Source organism: Chinchilla lanigera, unplaced genomic scaffold, assembly GCF_000276665.1.
Source record: "Chinchilla lanigera isolate Chin_1 unplaced genomic scaffold, ChiLan1.0 scaffold00073, whole genome shotgun sequence".
Lineage (NCBI taxonomy): Eukaryota > Metazoa > Chordata > Mammalia > Rodentia > Chinchillidae > Chinchilla > Chinchilla lanigera.
The window spans coordinates 2,703,252-2,721,503 of NW_004955474.1; the positions used below are offsets into that span (position 1 = coordinate 2,703,252).

The following is an 18,252-nucleotide window of genomic DNA, read 5'->3' on the forward strand; positions in this document are numbered from 1 at the left end:
CTGTGCGTGCGTCCTGCTTCCTGCTGTATCATTCCCCGAGACACTGCCGCTCCGCTGACCGGGTGGCCCATCAGCACCGTCTATGGGGCCATTCAAATTCTCACGCTACGTGTTTTGTTTTTCTTCATTCAGAGCCATGTTTATGCGGTTGGTGGCAATGACGGCGTGGCCTCTTTGTCTAGTGTGGAGAGGTACGACCCACATCTGGACAAGTGGATAGAAGTGAAAGACATGGGCCAGCGACGAGCAGGCAATGGAGTCAGCGAGCTTCATGGCTGCTTATATGTTGTTGGTGAGTGGGTGGTGTTCAATATGCCAGGGTCTACACTGACAGGTGTCGTAAAACAGCACGCCACCAGAAGTTACATTAGCATATTACATTTAACCTTTAGTGGAATCAGCCCTGAGATACGCTTTCAGTTTTTTTTGGTCATTACGTGGGGGTGAACCCAGGCAGCGCTGACCTACAGCTGTAGCCCTTTTAAAAACTTTAAGACAGGCTCTTGCTAAGGTTCCCAGGCTGGCTTCACAGTTTTGATCCTCCTGTGTCAGGCCCCTGGGATGACAGCTGTGCACACTGTGCCCAGCTCATATTTTGAATTCTTGAAGTTATCTTTGATGCTGTTGTTTTTCAAATCTTTATCCCATATTTAAAATTTCAGCCTCTGTGTTTTTCTAAGAATAGCAAATACATCTAAAACAGGAGATTGCATTTAAATGAAACCTATGTATTTGTTATGGTAAACTAAATGTGCTTTACTAAAATAGCTCTTCCAAGGTCTAAAACTTGTTCATTTCAAAGGAGATTATGTTGGAAACTGTTAGCTTTATCACTGCTGGGACAAAATAGCTGACACCCACAGCTTAGCGGAGGAGAGGGTTAGTTTGGCTCACGGTTTGAGGGGATTCAGTACATGGTCAGTGGGCTCCAAGGCAGGAATTTGGTGGCAGGGCCTGGTGGAGCAAGCTGCTTAGGTCACGGCAGCGAGGAAGCAGACCAAGGGAACAGCACCAGAGAGGAGAGGGCCAGGGGCCAGATGGAGAACCCAGCGTCACACTTCCTGCCCTACCCGCACACGTCTAGCAGTGTGCTTTCCTAGTCCCTTCGTCAGCTCCCAGGCCAATCAAATGGATGCAGTGAACCCTAACTGCCGCAAACACTTCAAGTGAGCTAGTAGTTCTTTTGTATGAGTAGAGGCTACACCAGTTCTCATACTGCCTTTTGACTGACTGACTGACATGCGGAATCGGAAGGAACTTTGGAGCAGCTCCTCCCCCAGCCCTGGTACACATGTAAATGACCTGGAGATGTTGCCTTGCCAAGGAGGGCTCCAGACTCTGCTTTTCACAGGCCCAAAGAAGAGCATGCTTTTGTGTCCGCTCGCCTCCCTTGTGGTAGCGAGATGGGAATGAGAATGCCTGTCTCGGAGACGTTCTTTTCTGAGCTTTCTGAGACAAGGTGTTGCTGTGCAGTGCAGGCTGGCTTTGAACCCGGCTGTCCAGCCGTGTTGGCCTCAAACTTCCAGCAGTCCTCTTGCCTCAGCGGGGGCACGGGTGTGCATCACCACGCCTCACCTTTCAAAATTATTTAAGAATTCGAGACAAAATATGTCAGCATTTTAAACTGTGTCTGGTACTTTGTGGATAGCCAGCAAATGAGTCGCAATATTGTTTTTAGTGGCAGATATAAAAAAAGAACAGGGGCCCAGGGATGTAGCTCAGTGGGATAAGTGCTTGCCTGGGAAGCCTGACGTCATGAGTTCGAGTCCCGGTACCAAAAAAAAAAAACAAAAGAGCAGCTCAGGTTGAACATGGACAAACCTTCTCGGCCATTCGAATCCTATATAAAACAGGACAACTTGTTTGACTAAGAAAAATGTTGAGGTACACACGTCTAACAGTGTGATTACATTATGTTTTATTTCTTCCTCTTTTTTCTTTTCTTTTCTTTCTTTTTTTTTTTGGAGTCACGGTCTTGCTCTGTAAGACAGGCTGGCCTCGAGCTCATAGTGATCCTCCTGCCTCAGCCTCCCAAGTGTGGTATTACAGGCATTGTGGCACCACGCCTGCCTTGTTCCTCTGTCTTCAATTCAGTCCTTTTTTTTTTTTTGCCTTGCTAGGGATTAAACCCGCGGCCATGGGGCCTAGTACGTGTTGGAGTACATGTCCTCAGCCACTGCTTGGTATGCCCAGCTCTGCCTTGATTTTTTTTTTTGAGACAGAGTCCCATTGAATATTAAGTAGCCCAGGCTGACCTCAAATTCTCAGCAGTCCTCCTGCCTCAGCCTCCCAAGTGTTGGGACTATAGGTGTGCACCATTATGCTTGGCTCTCCAATTCTTTATTAATGTAAATTTATATCTAGGAAAGTAATATGGAATCAGTGAAAAGGGCTGTGGGAAATTAACTTGTTCAATCCCCAGCACTGGGTTGAAAAGCTACTGAAAACTTAATTTTTAACATGAGCAATAATTTGTTTGTTTTTAACATGAGCAATAATTAAAACTACATTCTTTATTATAATGAAAAATGGTTTTATATCATAGTATGGGAAGCTGAGCATGGTGGCACATGCCTGTAATACCAGCACTCAGGAAGCTGAGGCAGGAGGATCACGAGTTCAAGGCCAGTCTGGGTTATATAACAAATCAAAGCCTGGCCTAGGCTGTATATACAGCAGGACCCTGTCTAAAAAACCAAAACATGGCTGAGGTGATGATAATACTACAGTATACGTTTGTCAAAATTCATCAGATTGTACATATAAAATGGGTAAACTTTACTTCAGTTCAGTTGATTAAATAAAATTAGACCCAGTAGAGAGCGTGCATTTTCAGTGCCCTGTCTTTAAAGACGCTGACGTAACAGTGGCACTGTTTCCGCGGGAGGCGGGGGCCGTCACTGGAGACACCCATTGTTCCTCCGGCGCAGAGGAAGCCTGGCAAAGGGAGGTGCTGCCAGAGCAGCGCTTAGTGCTCAGGAGTATGTGAAAGGCGTTGTTAGAATGCGCTACGGAGGAGAGCCTATGGGGACAAGATGGGATTTTGGCAAAACTTCGTAAAATTTCAGTCAGCGCCCACCATCTCTGGTTGCAGTGGCAATGACAGCGTTAGAAGAACTGGAAAACCTTCTGAGCCTTCTTGCTGTTTAAAAACATAACACATGAAGAAAAAAAATGAGTTTATTTGTTCCTGGGAGGCTGAGGAGCAGTTGTGTGAACGACTGCTTTTGTCCTTTTTTCTACTTTATCTGCTTAGGTACAGAGAGCGCACTTTTTCCCACCGTAAGATTTTTAATCGTGGGATGGAGGTAAACTGCCAACTGAATCATCGTAAGTTAAATGTGGAAAAGTTCTAGCAGCAGGTGTGGCAGTGGTAGGACGGTTTGGGGATGAAACTTTTTGTGACTACATTTTCTATGATGGTTTTGCAAGATACCGAGCGGCGATTCTGTGGTTCATTTTCACGCCGCGTCACGCTGCTTTAAAATGTCCTTCTGCAGGTGGCTTTGACGACAACTCCCCTCTGAGCTCGGTGGAGCGGTACGACCCTCGAAGCAATAAGTGGGATTATGTGGCCTCGCTCACCACGCCCAGGGGCGGGGTGGGGATCGCCTCGGTCATGGGCAAAATCTTCGCGGTCGGCGGTCACAACGGCAACACGTACTTAAACACGGTGGAAGCCTTCGATCCGGTGCTGAACAGGTGATTGCGCACCGCTGCTTTGCCTCAGTGTGCGCTCCGGGACCGTTACTCCAGAAGCAGGGAAGAGCAGCCGCCTCCTCATCCGCGGGGGTGTTCAGACCACCTCCACCGCGGGCCTGAATCCACAGCTAGCCCCTGGCTTCGGAGCTACCGCAAGGTCGCTTACCTCATGAACTAGGCACAGAAAGAGATGAGATCACATAACTAGTAATAAATGGAACAATTACAGCAGCACCATCCACTGCAGTGAAGTTGCCAGCACCCCGTCTTTGCACTTGGGGGCCATCGTTACGTAAGGGTTGCGTGAACACACCAGTGCAGTCATGCCACAGCCAGCGTGGGAGTGAGGTGGTCACCAGGGATTCAAGGGGAAGCGTCGTCCCCAGCGTGTGTCTGCTGGACAGTCAGGCAGGGCAGAGGAGGATCCTTGAGCCTCACTACCCCGCTCAGATCAGCATACCGTTTACAACTTAGGAATTGTTTATTTCTGAGATTTCCCATTTAGTATTTTGGGGCTGGGGCCCACCACAGGTGACCGAGACTATGGAAAGCAGAACCTCAGCTAACAAGGGATGCTGTACTGCAGCTGTAGTGTTAGTGCAGACTTAGGAACACTGTACGTTATCTCCCTGTGGAAGCTTGCTACCTTTCGAAAGCAGTCCCATCCTGGGGACTCTGTCTGTAGCTGGTATTTACTTTGAGTAAACGATACTCGGGGCCGGGGGTATAGCTCAGAGGCACAAGCGCCTGCCTGGTAAGCACAAGGTCCTGAGTTCGAGTCCCAGTACCAAAAAAATGTATAGAAAATAAATAAATAAACATATATACACACACACACGCACACACTTTGAGTGAACGATACTTGTTTTTAAGCAAACACCCTTTGTCCTCTGTCTCTCCAGGTGGGAGCTCGTGGGCTCTGTGTCTCACTGCAGAGCTGGTGCGGGCGTCGCTGTGTGCGCCTGTCTCACAAGCCAGATTCGGGACGTAGGCCACGGGTCCAGCAACGTGGTGGACTGTATGTGACTGGCACGCCGGCCGTCACCGACCCGGTCCCTGCCAAGGGGCAGCAAAGCCAGCCAGGATTTTGATACGACCCCCTTTGAATTTTAATGACAACCAGAGACTTATGTAAATGTAACTGTAGTATTGTGACTGAGTGCCACTTTTTGAATGACAGCTGGAGTTTTGAGTCCCGCTGTTAGGAGAACGACGGTGTGGGGAGGAAGACACTTGAACTTGGAACGAGGCCTGCTCTGGAGAAGGCGTTCAGATAGTGCCAGAACCTGCAAGTCTCTGTTTGGCTGAATCCAAATGAAATCTGTTGTTTTCCTTTTCCGGAGCAGAGGTTAGAGCCTGTGTGTGCACGTCCAGACACGGGAGACCCGCTCCTCTTCAAAGTCAGTTCTACTCGGTGCTGCTGACGTTACGTCTTGCTTTTATTGTAGGTGATGATTTTCACTTTCTTGGGTACTTTCAGCAGTAGAAAAACTTTTTGTCTGAATGCCCGTTGGCTGCGTTCTTGGAAGCTGACACAGGCCTTGACTTCAGTTTGCATTGCTAGGGCACCAAAAAACTTGGCCGTGCTGATTATGTCTGAACAAATCTACAGATTGGTTTTGGGTTTTTTTTCCTATCTCATGCAAAAAGTGAGCCTGAGGAAATACTAGAGAAGGCTTGGTGCTGCTGTCATCCAGTGCCCGGATGGGAGCCCCCGAGAAGGCGCCAATTATACGCTGCTCTGCGGAGGGAGCTCGGAGGCTGCCTTGAGCCTTCTTCTTTGACCTGTTTGATCTTGAATCCAGGATTCATCACCTTCCTATTTTGTTATTTGCCACCATCCTGGTTTTTCTAACTGTACATAGCTGGATTTGTTACTTGGAAATGAATGCATTTGTACCAAAACTCTTTCTTGACTGCTGACTGGTTAGTTCACGTCCATCAGTAATGAAACGTGTGTCGGTAAAGCCAGAGGGAGATGGAAACCGCTCTTTTTGTTCCTCATGTTTAATACTCTCCAGTGTATTTATTGCAGTTTAATTGAAAATATTTCTATAAGTTAATTTGAACCCCACGGTATTGATAAACCAACTGATATTACAGCCTTTCATTGTTTTAACTAGCATTAGAAGATGACTATTCATTATTTGTATATACTTCTATAAATATTTATTAAACATAAAAGTACCCTACTTTCTGTTTGCTATGCAGTTTGCATCCTCCCGCAGGGCCTCGTCCGCACCCTAGAACCGGCCGGGCTCACTGCTGCACAGGGTTACCTGGGGCACGAGGAAGCTGGCCCGTTGGAGGCTCCCCGACCCGGCCCAGCCAGAGGTCACCGGCTGATTGAATGGGGCCTGGACTTGTCAGTGCGAGAGGGCAGAACGCCACATGCCAAAAGCCAGCTGCCGGGCATACCCACTGAAAAGAGAGGAAGACATTCCGGAGGGCTCACGCTGGCAAATGCAGTTCCGGAAGCAAATTCCAAAGTTCTCATGCTGTTTTTCCCTACTCTTGGCCTGTGGGCAAGTTCCTGAGTCATTCCTGCTTCTGTCCCGGGGCTCGCTGGCCTAAGTGCGGCCATGTTTAAGTTACCCCCAGAAGCGCTGTCTGGACCAGGCACAGCTGGCGAGTGCGGAGCGTAAGCTGTGAAACACGGCTTCCGCTGTTTGCACGTCTGATGAAGTTCACGTGCTGTAGTGCGTGTCTGGCCGTGGTTACTAGTATGCGTCATGTTTATTTTCAGGGGTCAGGGTCTGATTGTTTGCTACGATCGCTTAGGATGTTTTTCGCCCTCACACGCGTCTGCCTACTGTGCGTATAGGTGGGTGTGGGACATTTCTCTCTCTGGCGTATGGCGCAGTAGTCAGTCACCTAACATCCTCCGTCTCTACCCGCGCCCCCCACAAAATACGAGACGTGCGGAAGTAAAGCGAAACGGAGGGAACGCGCGGCTGTCTTCCGCATTATGTGCGCACGGCGGTAGGAAGAGAGAAATAGCAGAGTTGGCGTGTTGCCTCTGTTGGACAGGAACACCTTGGAGACGGGAAGTGAGACTGGGGCTGAGAGGAGATGCCGCTGAGAGGTGGTCAGAGAAGTGGTTCGTGATAGCGCGCTGTGGCTTTGACCTCCGAGGTTAGCAGCACCTACCAGGAACGTGACGCGAGGTACAGCTGAAATAAGAAATGCAGAATAAACGGGAACTGTACACATTCATATCCTCTCTTTCTTTTTCCTTTTGAGCTGGGTCTTGCCCTGTTGCCCAGGCAATCCTCAAACTCCTGAGCTCAGGTGATCCTTCTGCCTCAGCCTCTGGGCCACGGAACCGGGCCTTGTGTCTTATTTTCTTCAAGAGATATTTCTAGATTCTTCGTGTAACTCTCTGATTTAGTCATTAAAGCTACTGCTGTACTGTGTTGCACTGCCACTTTAAAATAATTTCACTATACTCCTGTGTAACTAATTGGTGATATTTAAAGTGTTTGAATAAACTTTGTGCTCCAGGAACTGCTACGGCAGTCCCAAATGAACTGTGTATAATGCCCCCAAATGCCTGCCCAAGAGATTGTTGATACTGTATAAAGCACTTTTTAAAATGGTACACTGGAGAATTTTCCTTGTTGGTTTTTTTCTCTAAGAGAAAATACATTGGAATCTAAATCATGTTGTATTAGAGAAGAACGTTCCTATGGTTTCTCAAACCAGACTTTTAAAAGCTACCGTTGGGTTAACCTTGGCTGTGTCTTTGTCCCCTTTACATGAGATCAGAAGTGATGGTGAAATTTCTCCATAATATTTTCTTAAACCAATACATAAACCAGTCTCATAATACTCCAGCACATCAGAATTATGAATACTACCAAATACTAATTTCAAATAATTGGGATCCGTCTATCACAATCATACAACTGTATCTCAGGGTATACGTGTGCATACCTAGCAGGAACTGTCTGTAAGATCTCATTACTTGATTGCTGGTATGGAAGCCTATCAAAACTATGTAATATTCTCTGTCCCTCAAATACAAATTTGATTTAGTAGTTCGCTTGTAACATTTCTTCCATGTAAAGGATGTTTATGCTGGGTGTGGGGGCGCACACCTGTAATCCCAGCACTGGGGAGCCTTGAGGGTGGGGGATGGTGTCAATTTGAGGCCAGCCTGGGCTACTTAGTGAATTCAGCTGACTCTGTCTCAAAAAAGACAAAAACAATTTATGTTTAGCTGAAAATAAAGTTTTGTGTTACCTTACAGAAATGACAGGTCAAGGGCAGCAGATGCAAGCAGTTTCATACCCTTGAGCGGCTGCGTCATTAACGTTCAATTTGTACTGTCGGGAAATGACTCCGTGCTCACATTGGGTGTTGTCCTTCCAAGTCATCTTTTGAGGCTGTGGTTTTTCTCTTAAAGCAGTATTACCGTTGCTGGAAGCCTCTAAAAGCTCATCTTTGAGAGTAACCATTGTTAATCGCTCCCAAGAATTTGCCTCATCGGAGTCGTACATTAATTTTGATCAGGGGCTCAGCTTGGTTATGGGTCTGTGTGCTTGCTTCATCAGGCGAGGCTGAAAGTACTTCGTGAATGAAATCTACTCTCAAAGAATGAAGGTTTCCTCCATGGCGAAATGTTCTTGAGAGTAAACAATTACAAGAAAGAGCCAGGCGTGGTGGCGCACGCCTGTAATCCCAGCACTCAGGAGGCTGAGGCAGGAGGATCGTTGCGAGTTCAAGACCAGCCTGGGCTACAAAGTGAGCTCAAGGCCAGCCTGAACTGCATAGCAAGACCTTGTCTCAAAAGGACCAAAAAAAAAAACCAATTACAAGAAAGTTTTTAAAAAATCACCCTGAAAAAGAAATTTTAAAATAATTAAAATAAAAAAATCACCCTGAGCACATGAGTGAATGAAGTGTATAGAAGCCTCTTGGAAGAGTCACCGTGTTCGAATGTAAGGCCTCGGTTTTGTTGGTTTTGAAGCTCGCTTTGTCCCTGAACCTCCCCAGGACCGCAGAGCGCGGGGACAGGAAACACCCGCACACCAGGTCCAGCTCTCTGCATGTAGATGCCCTTCTCAGCTGGACGTGGTCAGACGAGGACCTCGGCGCAGTTTCTTACAGACCCCGTTAGATTCTGCTGCAGAGTCTCTTGGACTTGTACCTAATGTTATTACCAGTTTGTTACCAGAATCCCTTTGCGGGAGTGGAGTAGTTTTGTTTTTTTTCTGGTGCCGGGGACAGAACCCATTTTAAGTCCATGCTGTACTAAGCTTCACCCTTATATTAGGAGTCTCGTCGCTGGGACAAAGTTCCTGATACCCAGAGCAGGGCAGGTTGGGGTTCAGTCCGCAGGGACCAGTATGGTGGTGGTGACCTACGGCATGCGGCAGCAGGCTGTGTGTTCTCACTGAAAGCTCAAAAGGGCTGGCCATCCCAGGACTGGAATGTAGCACTTTCCCGGTCACCTCCCAGTGCTCCCCTCCGTCACCTCCCCAGAGCCCCACCTCTACACGTGAGACATGGGGGACTTTCGAGATTTAACTCTTAAACCTCCAAACCCAAGGATTTCTTACATTGCCGTCGTGGAAATGGGGGGCTGGGATATGGCTCAGTGGTAGAATTCTTGCCTTGCATGCACAGGGCCCTGGGTTCGATCCCCAGCACCACACACACACAAAATAATCAGTCATAGAAATGGGGCGTGTTAGCTATCATTTACCAGTGGCTTTATAAAAGTTTTGATCTTTAATTCTGCATCTTATAGCTACAGATTCAGAGACATAATTAATTACCTTGTTCAAGATCTTCAGCTCCGAGGCCAGCCTTCACCACATAGTAAGACCCTGACTCAAAAAAATCAAAGAACTAGAAAAAGGTCCATAGCTCATGATTACAGTTTATAATGTTGGGTGGTTTTTTGCTTTGACTTTACAGTGATGAAGTGAATTTTATATACGATTTCTTGTGCATATGCAAGAACTTCCTTCAATACATATATCTAAAAGCAAAGTTCTTTTTTTTTAAGATATATGTTTGATCAGCTTTATGAGTTTTTTGTTTTGTTTTGAGACAGGGTCTCACTGTGTAGTCCAGACTGGCCTGGAACTCACTCTGTAGTCCAGGCTGCCCTCAAGCTTGCGGCAATCCTCCTGTCTCAGCCTCCCCAAGTGCCAGGATTACAGGCGTGTGCCGTCATGCCTGGCTTACGAGTTTTGTAAGATAAAGCAAAGCTGTTTCCCAGATGGTCGTGTCAGCTCACAACCTGCCTTCTCACGCACTTGGTATTGTGAGACCGAATTCTTGCCGATATAGTAGGTGTTAAATGCTGCTGTTTTACTTTACGCTTTTCTGGTGCTCGAGCATGTTTTCAACTTTCGTCATCCTGCTTCTGTGAAATGCATTTTGAGGGGCGGCGGTGGGACATGAGCGCCCCCGCTTGAGCGTGCGAGGCAAGTGCACCGTTGCTCAGCGGCTGCCTGAGCGCCCTGTGGGCCATTTCCCGCCTTTGTCTATGTCCTCCTCACTTACTTAGGGCTTGCTGACAGCGTTCAGGATGCTAATCTTTCTGTTGTCTCTCTTTGCACATACCTGCTCTCTGTGGTGTATACTTTCACTGTGGTTTTTCTGTAAACAGCCTAATATTTCAAAGTGTCATTTTGTGTCTTTAGAAATTTTGTTAGTCTTTGTTGTTTAACACTTTTAGGACAAGCCTGTAATTCGTGTGTCTCGCTGCCGGGCAGCTTGCACCGTCCCCGTCCCGTACATGACCAGGAGGGACACAAGCCACCTGCTGGGGCAGGCACGGGTATCCCACTGGTGGTTCAAGCTGGCGGGAACGTATCAGACCGCCTGCTAATTCTCTTTTCTTTCCTCTACAATCTTTTCTTCCCTCTGTTCTGACTTGTAGTGTCACTGTTTATGTCTCAATACAGCTTTGTGTGTATTTGTTCTACCAGTACACATTCTATCTGTTTACATATCTTTTCCTGAAAATTTCAGCCATGGACTCTGAATATTGTGTTATATCTTGATACCTTAAACCGCTGTATTGCTTACTGATTTTATCTTCAGCCTGGTACAGTCTGTTGCTAAGCCACTGAACTGTCTGTGTTAGTTACCTGTTTGTCATTTCCAGAAGTTCTGTTTTATTCTACTAGATATGGTTGGTCATTTCTGATGAATTTTTATTGATTTCTATCTTTTTCTTTGGACATTTCATACGTAGTTATCTTTATATCCTATAGCTGATAATTGTAGTATGTAAAGTCACTGTGGGTCTAAGTTTGTATCTCTGTTAAACTTAGTACACGTCACTCTTGTGTGTTTGGTGATTTTTTTTTTTTTAAATAATTTTTTTTTCTTTTTTGATTTTTTTCCGGTACCGGGAATCGAACTCATGACGTCGCACTTGCCAGGCAAGCGCTGTGCCACTGAGCTAAATCCCCAGCCCCTGTGTTTGGTGATTTTTGTGGCACAGACATACACCTGACTGAGCTGGGACTCCAGAGGTTCTAAGTGCGAACGTGCTCATTCAGAAGAATTTTGCCTTTGCTTCTGTAGGACACAGACCAACTCGGACAGTCCCGTCTTGCAGGCTTCTTGCTTGCTGTGGGTCTTCAGCTTGGTTATCCAGTCTTGTGTTGATCGTGGCCTTTGCTTTTAGGGTTGCCTTGGCTCTCCTGTTGGCCTCCCACTTCTGTTGGGGGACCTGCTCAAACACAGGCACTTGGAGACGGCCCTGTTTTCCTGCGACCCCAGAAATCACTGGAAAGCATATTGTTTGTAGATTAAGAACTGAGACTGGGGGAGGTCTCTTCGAGCTGTCTTTCATCACTACAGAAGCCAAAGGAAAACACTTTTGTCTTAACTAATAATTTACTTTGTGCCACTAGATTCCTCTGTGAAGTTAAGGGAATGAGCTTTTTGAAATATTTATGATCATACCTGAGTTGCTGGTATGAATTTAAACGAGTAGGTTATAAAAGGGTAACTGGACAGCTGAGATTACTTGGGATAGATATGCCTGTCACTTCAAGCGGCTGTCTTTGTCTTGAATATCTGAAATTTATTTTTCATCCGAAAGTGGAAATAGTTAAAAGTACCTAAAAGTTACTAGGTAACACCGGTCCCTTACACTAATGTGTTGTAAATACCTTCATAAATATGGCTCCCAAGTATTGATATAGGCTCAGAACTAATTGCATTCGGCCTAAAACTTTACAACTTTTCTTTCTAAAAACAAGTGTTTCTATTTAATGTAATGGCTGTTTGCCAAAAGTAATAAAATTCTTACGTGACCATAAATTCCCTGATTTCCCCTTGTCCGTTTGCAAACAGGGATCTTTTTTCCTCTCTGGGAACCAGAGCTGGGGGCTGAACGACACCGTAGCTGTTGGTCCCACGTCCTTGCACACCCCACCCTGGCTTCGTGTTTTCACTGATCTCCATCCCCAGCATGCAGTCAAATACAGTCAGTGCAGTTTTGCGGTCCGCCTCGCTGAGGTACGATTTACACAAAACCCACCCCCTGTAAGCGTGCAGTTGGTGATTCAGGAAGTTTGTAGTTATGCCAGCATTCCCATAATCCAGATCCGGAACGTTCCACCCTCCCACCGGAAGTCTCGCCAGGCCTTGTGTAGCGAGTGCCTTCTCTCTGACCACTGGCCTCCCGGGTAAGGAACTAGTGTGTAAACCCGCCCTTTGAGCAGCTCGTACACATTGTGTTTATCTTTTTGCGAGTGACGGTCATCTGGATTGGTGCTGCCAGAGTATTGATCAACATTCCTTCATGTGAACATATGTTCTCAATTATTTCGGTTCATGCAAGTGGAACTGCTGGCCTTTATGGTAACTCGGCTCTAACTTTTTAAAGAAACTGCCGAACTATTATACAAAGTGGTTACGCTGTTTTATATTTCCACTAGCAAAACATTTTCCAGTTTCTCTTCATTCTCTCCAACATTTGGCATTGTCTTTTTAAAAAACTTCCATCCAACTCTGCCCGTGTGAAATGTCACTGCGGTTGTCTATGTATACTTTATAGTCTATGCACACGGTATACTTTCAAGCAGCACCTTTTTGTTAAAGGGAGTGGTTCCCTCTTGTGGACAATTCTGCACATTACACCGGTAAGGGGCGCTAATGAGGAGCCTAGAGCTCAGCGCTGGCTTGTTAAAATTCACATTGATTTCACGTTGTGCTCGCGTGGTCAGCACACCAGGCACAACACGAGCCCAGTTTGCAAATGTTCGTTTCATTACCACTGCTAATAATCCTCAGCAGCTGGCTGGTTTGTTGTAGCTGTTCCTTAATCCCGGGAGGAGCACTGCAATCAGAACCTGCGTCTCCGAGCGCAGACTCCATCCCCTTACGCGCTGAGGTCTTCTGGTTCGCACCTATAAAGTGGCTGCGCCTAGGAGCGAGGGGGAGGGGAAGGGCCGGAGACGGTCCTGGTGACTCAAACCCACCGCATCCTTTCTCACGAGCGCCAGAGGAGTAAATAATGTTTACTAGCGGAGGGAAGGTAGTAATTGCACACCAGTGGCGTATCTGGCGGCTCCTTGGTATGTTCAGCTCACACTTTGTAAATATGTCTGTGGAGAGTTGTAAAATTTTAGGGGAATGGGTCTCAGCTGTCCCCGGGCTCCTGCAGCAGTATCGGCAAGGGTGCTGTGCGCGTGGAAGAGCAGTACGGCCGAGCAAAGCGAGGGGCCTGGCGGATCTCACCCACCTGAGAAATGCGCTAAGTGGACAGGCTTCGGGAAGGTGGGCAGTGGAACCACACGTGCAATGACCGTAAGACCCTACAAGTTTTTGCTTTGAAGGAAATGGCAGGTGACATCACTTACTTTTTAGAAAGTGGAGAGCAAGTATGTACATAAAATTTCCCTAAGCTTTATGTCACAGATTTCCAAATACCTAACAGCATTTTACTGCCCTGGCGTGTCTCTAAAATCATCTACAGATGCGCTGTAATCTAGCTACACGTGTGCACACATGTGGACTGCCTGATGACGGGCCTGCCCATGGTGACTGCATTAGTCAAATGGAGGTAAGAAGGGAGATCACGTCACCCGCGGGTGTGGTACTAGGGCACAGTGATTCCACTCACGGGTATGGCGCAGCCTACTACCGTCTGGAATGGATAAAAGAACATAAAGATTGGGGTGGGAGGGAGTTTACTCAGCTTCAGGGTAAGCACTGGCTAGAAGTGGGAACACTGAAATGTTCTGGGATTGAAATTTTAAGCGTGTTGTTAGAATCTACTCCTGCAGTGAAACAGAGTAACTCAGGTTAGCACTGAAAACACTTACCAGGCCCTGGCCCGGCCCTGCCTCTGTACTGGGGGTGGACGTCAGGGGTGCTGCCCCGCCGTGCTACATCCCCAGCCTTTTTTTAGTTTGAGGTAGGGTCTCTCAACTGACCAGGCTGCCCATGAACTTGCAGTCCTCGTGCCTCAGGCACCCGAGTAGCTAGGTTTAGAGGGGTGCGTCATGCTTGGGAGAAACGTTATTAAAAGATAGGATCTCGCTATTTTGCCCGGGGCTGGCCTTGACCTCCTGGACTACAGTGACCCTCTGGCCCGGGCCTCCGAGGTAGCAGGGGCTAGACAGCAGACCACTGCACCCACCACCAGGGGCTCTCTTTCAGCAAGCTTTGGGGGCAGGTTCACGGGTTATTTATATTAGTATTGTATAACTTCCCCCAAAATGGCCATAAAATAAGGATGTATGTTTGCTTATGTAGTTCCAAAGATAAATTATTCTAAACCTGTCTGAAATCATCATGACAAATGTAGAAAACGTCAGCAATGACTTTGAATGGCAATAGTCTTTTTAAGTAAATTCTATGTATCTCTTTAGATTTTAATATGCCGTATTTAACAGGGAGATGGTTGCTTTACAATACTTTCACCTCATGCACTTTGGGTATATTTCAGTTCTTTCCACTTTTGTTCACGAATTCAGGAAGTTGCAGAAAGCCCAGGATGCTTGCGTAGTGTCACGCTTTCCCACTGGTTTCAAGGCTGGTGCCTTTGCCTGGACGCTGTGTGGTGCAGAGGCCCAGACGCGTAATGTGTCAGCTTCAGAGCTTAGTTACTCTTCCGTTCCTCCACTCTACGCCGTAGAGAATGCTGGGGAAATTTCCAGGGTTGCCTGTCTGAGTTACCATTTCCTGATTAGCTTTTGAAACTTAAAGGTCTCAGCTGGGGCTGTTGAGTGTTTGCAGCGCAGCGTCAGCTAGGAAAATAAATGCTCAGCACGCGGGTCCTGAGTGCAGTTCGCACTCACTGGGGATCCTCGGGGATTCCCTTCTCAAACTCCACTATCGACCTGGATGCCTACTCACAATCCCCCTTTGTTCACTGATTCACTAATTTCTAGTGTAATCCAGAATAGTTAAATGTTAACATAATGCTGACTGCAGCTGACATCAAAGCAGCTGATAGCACTCATGTTTCCAGAAAAAAAAAAAAAAAAAGGTGAGTGGTGTTCACCGTTAGCAAAATTCAGCCTCTCCAAGATCTGGAATCCACACAGTGGTACATAACCACTTGGCAAAGAAAAACAGAAGCAGATCACCAGGAATCAAGAAGGAACTGACAGGAAATACAAAAGGCTGCAGAGGTGGCAGAAAGATGGTCTGCACTGCAGAAAAAGGGAAACCATTAGAACTCTTGCCCCAGCTCTTGTCGGGAGGGGAACCTGGTTCCCGGAAGCAAACAAGCAGCCAGGACTGGGGGATCCGAAGAGATTCGGCAGTGCAGCCCGCAGCCAGTTTTGTGAGCTGCAGAAACAATGTAGAACTGGGTCCGAGGGATGCCTTTCACACAGCAGGCAAGAACTGCAGAGGGAGTCAAGTGTGGGCACCTGACATAGTGCTTAAAATGAGGTGCCATTTGGGGCAGGTGGTGATTGAAGTATTTAAATCTAGGGCACAGAGCTTCGCGTGAGGGCTCCCAAAGTATGTGGGTGAGAATGCAGTGGACAGGGAGCGGGTTAGGGATTCCCTGAGAAGTTTAAACTCAGGCCAGGAAGGAGCTGGGCCCCATGCTGACAGCCTGGGCTGGTTTGAGTTGTGCTGGGAAATAATTGGGTCTGAAAGTGCCTGCCGGCGAGAAGGACTCGAACCCCGGCTTCTGCCTCCATCCAGCACAGACCTCCTGCCTTCCCTAGCTACCGTAGGAGCAAGGGTGCACTGCGGCGTGGAGACTGCCGAGCCAGGGTAAATGCAGGGGTCTCTGGACAAACTCCCAGGCCATGAGGTTGGGTGCAGGAAAACCACACGGCTGGACTCCAAAACCGTGGATCCCAGAGCCTGCTCAGGCAAAATACAGAGAAAAGTTTTCCTTATAGCTTTTGGACTCGTTCTTCTTTTCCTCCCTATTTTCCCTTTATTTCCTTTTTATTATGCATATTTTTAATCTTTTTCTTCCTAGTTGTTGCCTTTACCTAGTTTTATAATTATGCTTTTACTCCAGAAGAGGATACTTTGTCTCACTTTATTACCCTTCTTATCCCCCTACTGAGTTGTCTTTTGAAATTTTTTTTGCATTCTTCCATTCCCAGCTCCCATATCAATAGTATAACCATTAAGCTTGATTAATCTCTAGATCCTTAACTATGTTACTATGTTGAATTCTTTCCTTTCATTAGTGGAGGTACAGTTATTGCATTTAGGAAATACTTGCTGGTTTGACTTAGGCTTCACACTCTGCTTGTAGTTTTATTTTCTAAGGTTAAAGTATGTTATTGGCTCATAAGGTATGTCAGTATCCAGTTTGTCTTTGATGATATTTCTGTTGCTGATTTACTTGTTATTCCTAGGGTCGCCTAGTTACTGCTGTTAATTCATTTTCTCTGTGTGCCAATACCCAAAAATAACCTAGTGACATTAATGATACTGGGGTCTGTGCCCAGAGAATTGGGTGGTGGGCCAATCCACTCCACTGCCTCTCCCTCCCACATTAACAGAGGTGACTGGATCTTGGGACAGAAGCAAAGGCCTATAGTTAGCCATGCCCTGAGTGCTTCACTGAAAAGCAGACCAAAGAGATCTCCATAATAACAACTTCTTTCCAGTATAAGCCATTACATATCTAAGCACAAAACAAGCAAAAAACAAGAGATGACAAGGCAACAAAATGCCTCCCAACTCCCCCAAAGCTGATGAATGAACCACTGGAGGGAGGAAAGCAAACGCCACACAGCTGAGTTATTTGAAAGGCTAATAGATTAAAAAACAGACCAGTGACATGCTTGGTGGACTCACAGGAAATATAAGATAATACAGGTCATAGAACAATGGGGGAGCTTAGAGAACACACTAACCAAAAGCTGAGCTGATAAAACAACCCAAAACATGAATGACCAGTTTAGCAAAGAAACAGTCCATGAAAAGGTTCTAAACAAAAATCCAGGACATTAAAAATTATAGTGAAAGAGTGCACAGCAGAAGTGACCAGTGTGAGGATAGAACATGAAAAGTGGGTTAAGCAGCTGCTAGACACAAGACTAAGGTTAACTGAAATTAGTGGAAAATCAGGGGACAGCACAAAGGCGTAAAAAACCTGTTTACAGAAACAGATGCAGAAAACTTCCAAATATGGGGAGTTAAATATACAGAACAGTGAGGCATACAGAACTCCAAACAGCCATGATCAAAAGGGAATCTCTCCATACCATGTCAAAGTCAAAATTCCTGAAGTCCAACATGGACAAAACCTTAAAAGCGGTTAGGGAGAAGTAATGAATCACTTAAAAAGGTCAACCCTTAAAATTACAGCAGACTTCTCAACACAAACTTTCCAAGTCAGGAGACCTTAGAGTGAAGTGTTTCAAAGTAACAATGTCCAATCCAGACTTATATACCCTGCAAAACTATCTTTCAAAACTGATGGAGAAATAAGATATTTCTATGACAACACCTTAAGAGATTCATGACCACCAAACCATCACTACAGAAAATTCTTGAGGATATCCTAGAAAGACAATGAAGCCAACACTACCAAGAAATCTAACAGAATGAATAAACCAAGCTGGGTGAATAGTTAAGCAGAAAGGAGCTGGGGATCAGCAGCAGGAAAATAATGCAAGGATAGGAATAAGCCAGTACCTTTCAGTAATAACTCTCAATGTCAATGCTTTCAATTCCCCAATCAAAAGTCAGATTGGCAGAATGGATCAAGAAACAAAATCCAAGAATCCAAAATATACAAGAAACAGATTTAATCCCAAAAAGAAACACACCAATTAAAAGTTAAAAATTGGAAGATAATATTCCATTTAACAGGAACCCCCAAAAAAGGATTTCAAGGGATTTCCTAATTTCAAAATGGATTTCAAGCCGAAACAGATCAGGAGTGGCAAAGAATGTCACTACATGAGAGTTAAGGGAAAAATTCAACAGATGACAATTATAAACATATGCACCAAGCATCAGTGTGCTCAAATTAATACTACTGGACATAAAAGATCAGATAAACATCAGCACAGTTATAATGGGGAACCTCAATGTCCCACTGTCACAAATAGATCAGCTAGACAAGTCAACCAAGAC

General features: G+C 46.1%; 1 protein-coding gene across 3 annotated transcripts in view; it reads left to right on the top strand.

The window, feature by feature from the left end:
* The window catches only part of Klhl8 (kelch-like family member 8), a 57,625-nt gene extending 50,260 nt beyond the window's left edge, over positions 1–7,365 (top strand). For all 3 annotated transcript variants that reach the window (XM_005401340.2, XM_013502771.1, XM_005401341.2), the window contains 3 exons: positions 133–292; positions 3,501–3,702; positions 4,605–7,365. In XM_005401340.2, coding sequence (XP_005401397.1) covers positions 133–292; positions 3,501–3,702; positions 4,605–4,728 — 486 coding nt within the window. In that variant the 3' untranslated portion in view covers positions 4,729–7,365. The remainder of the gene's footprint in view (positions 1–132; positions 293–3,500; positions 3,703–4,604) is intronic.
* The last annotated feature ends 10,887 nt before the right edge of the window (positions 7,366–18,252 follow it).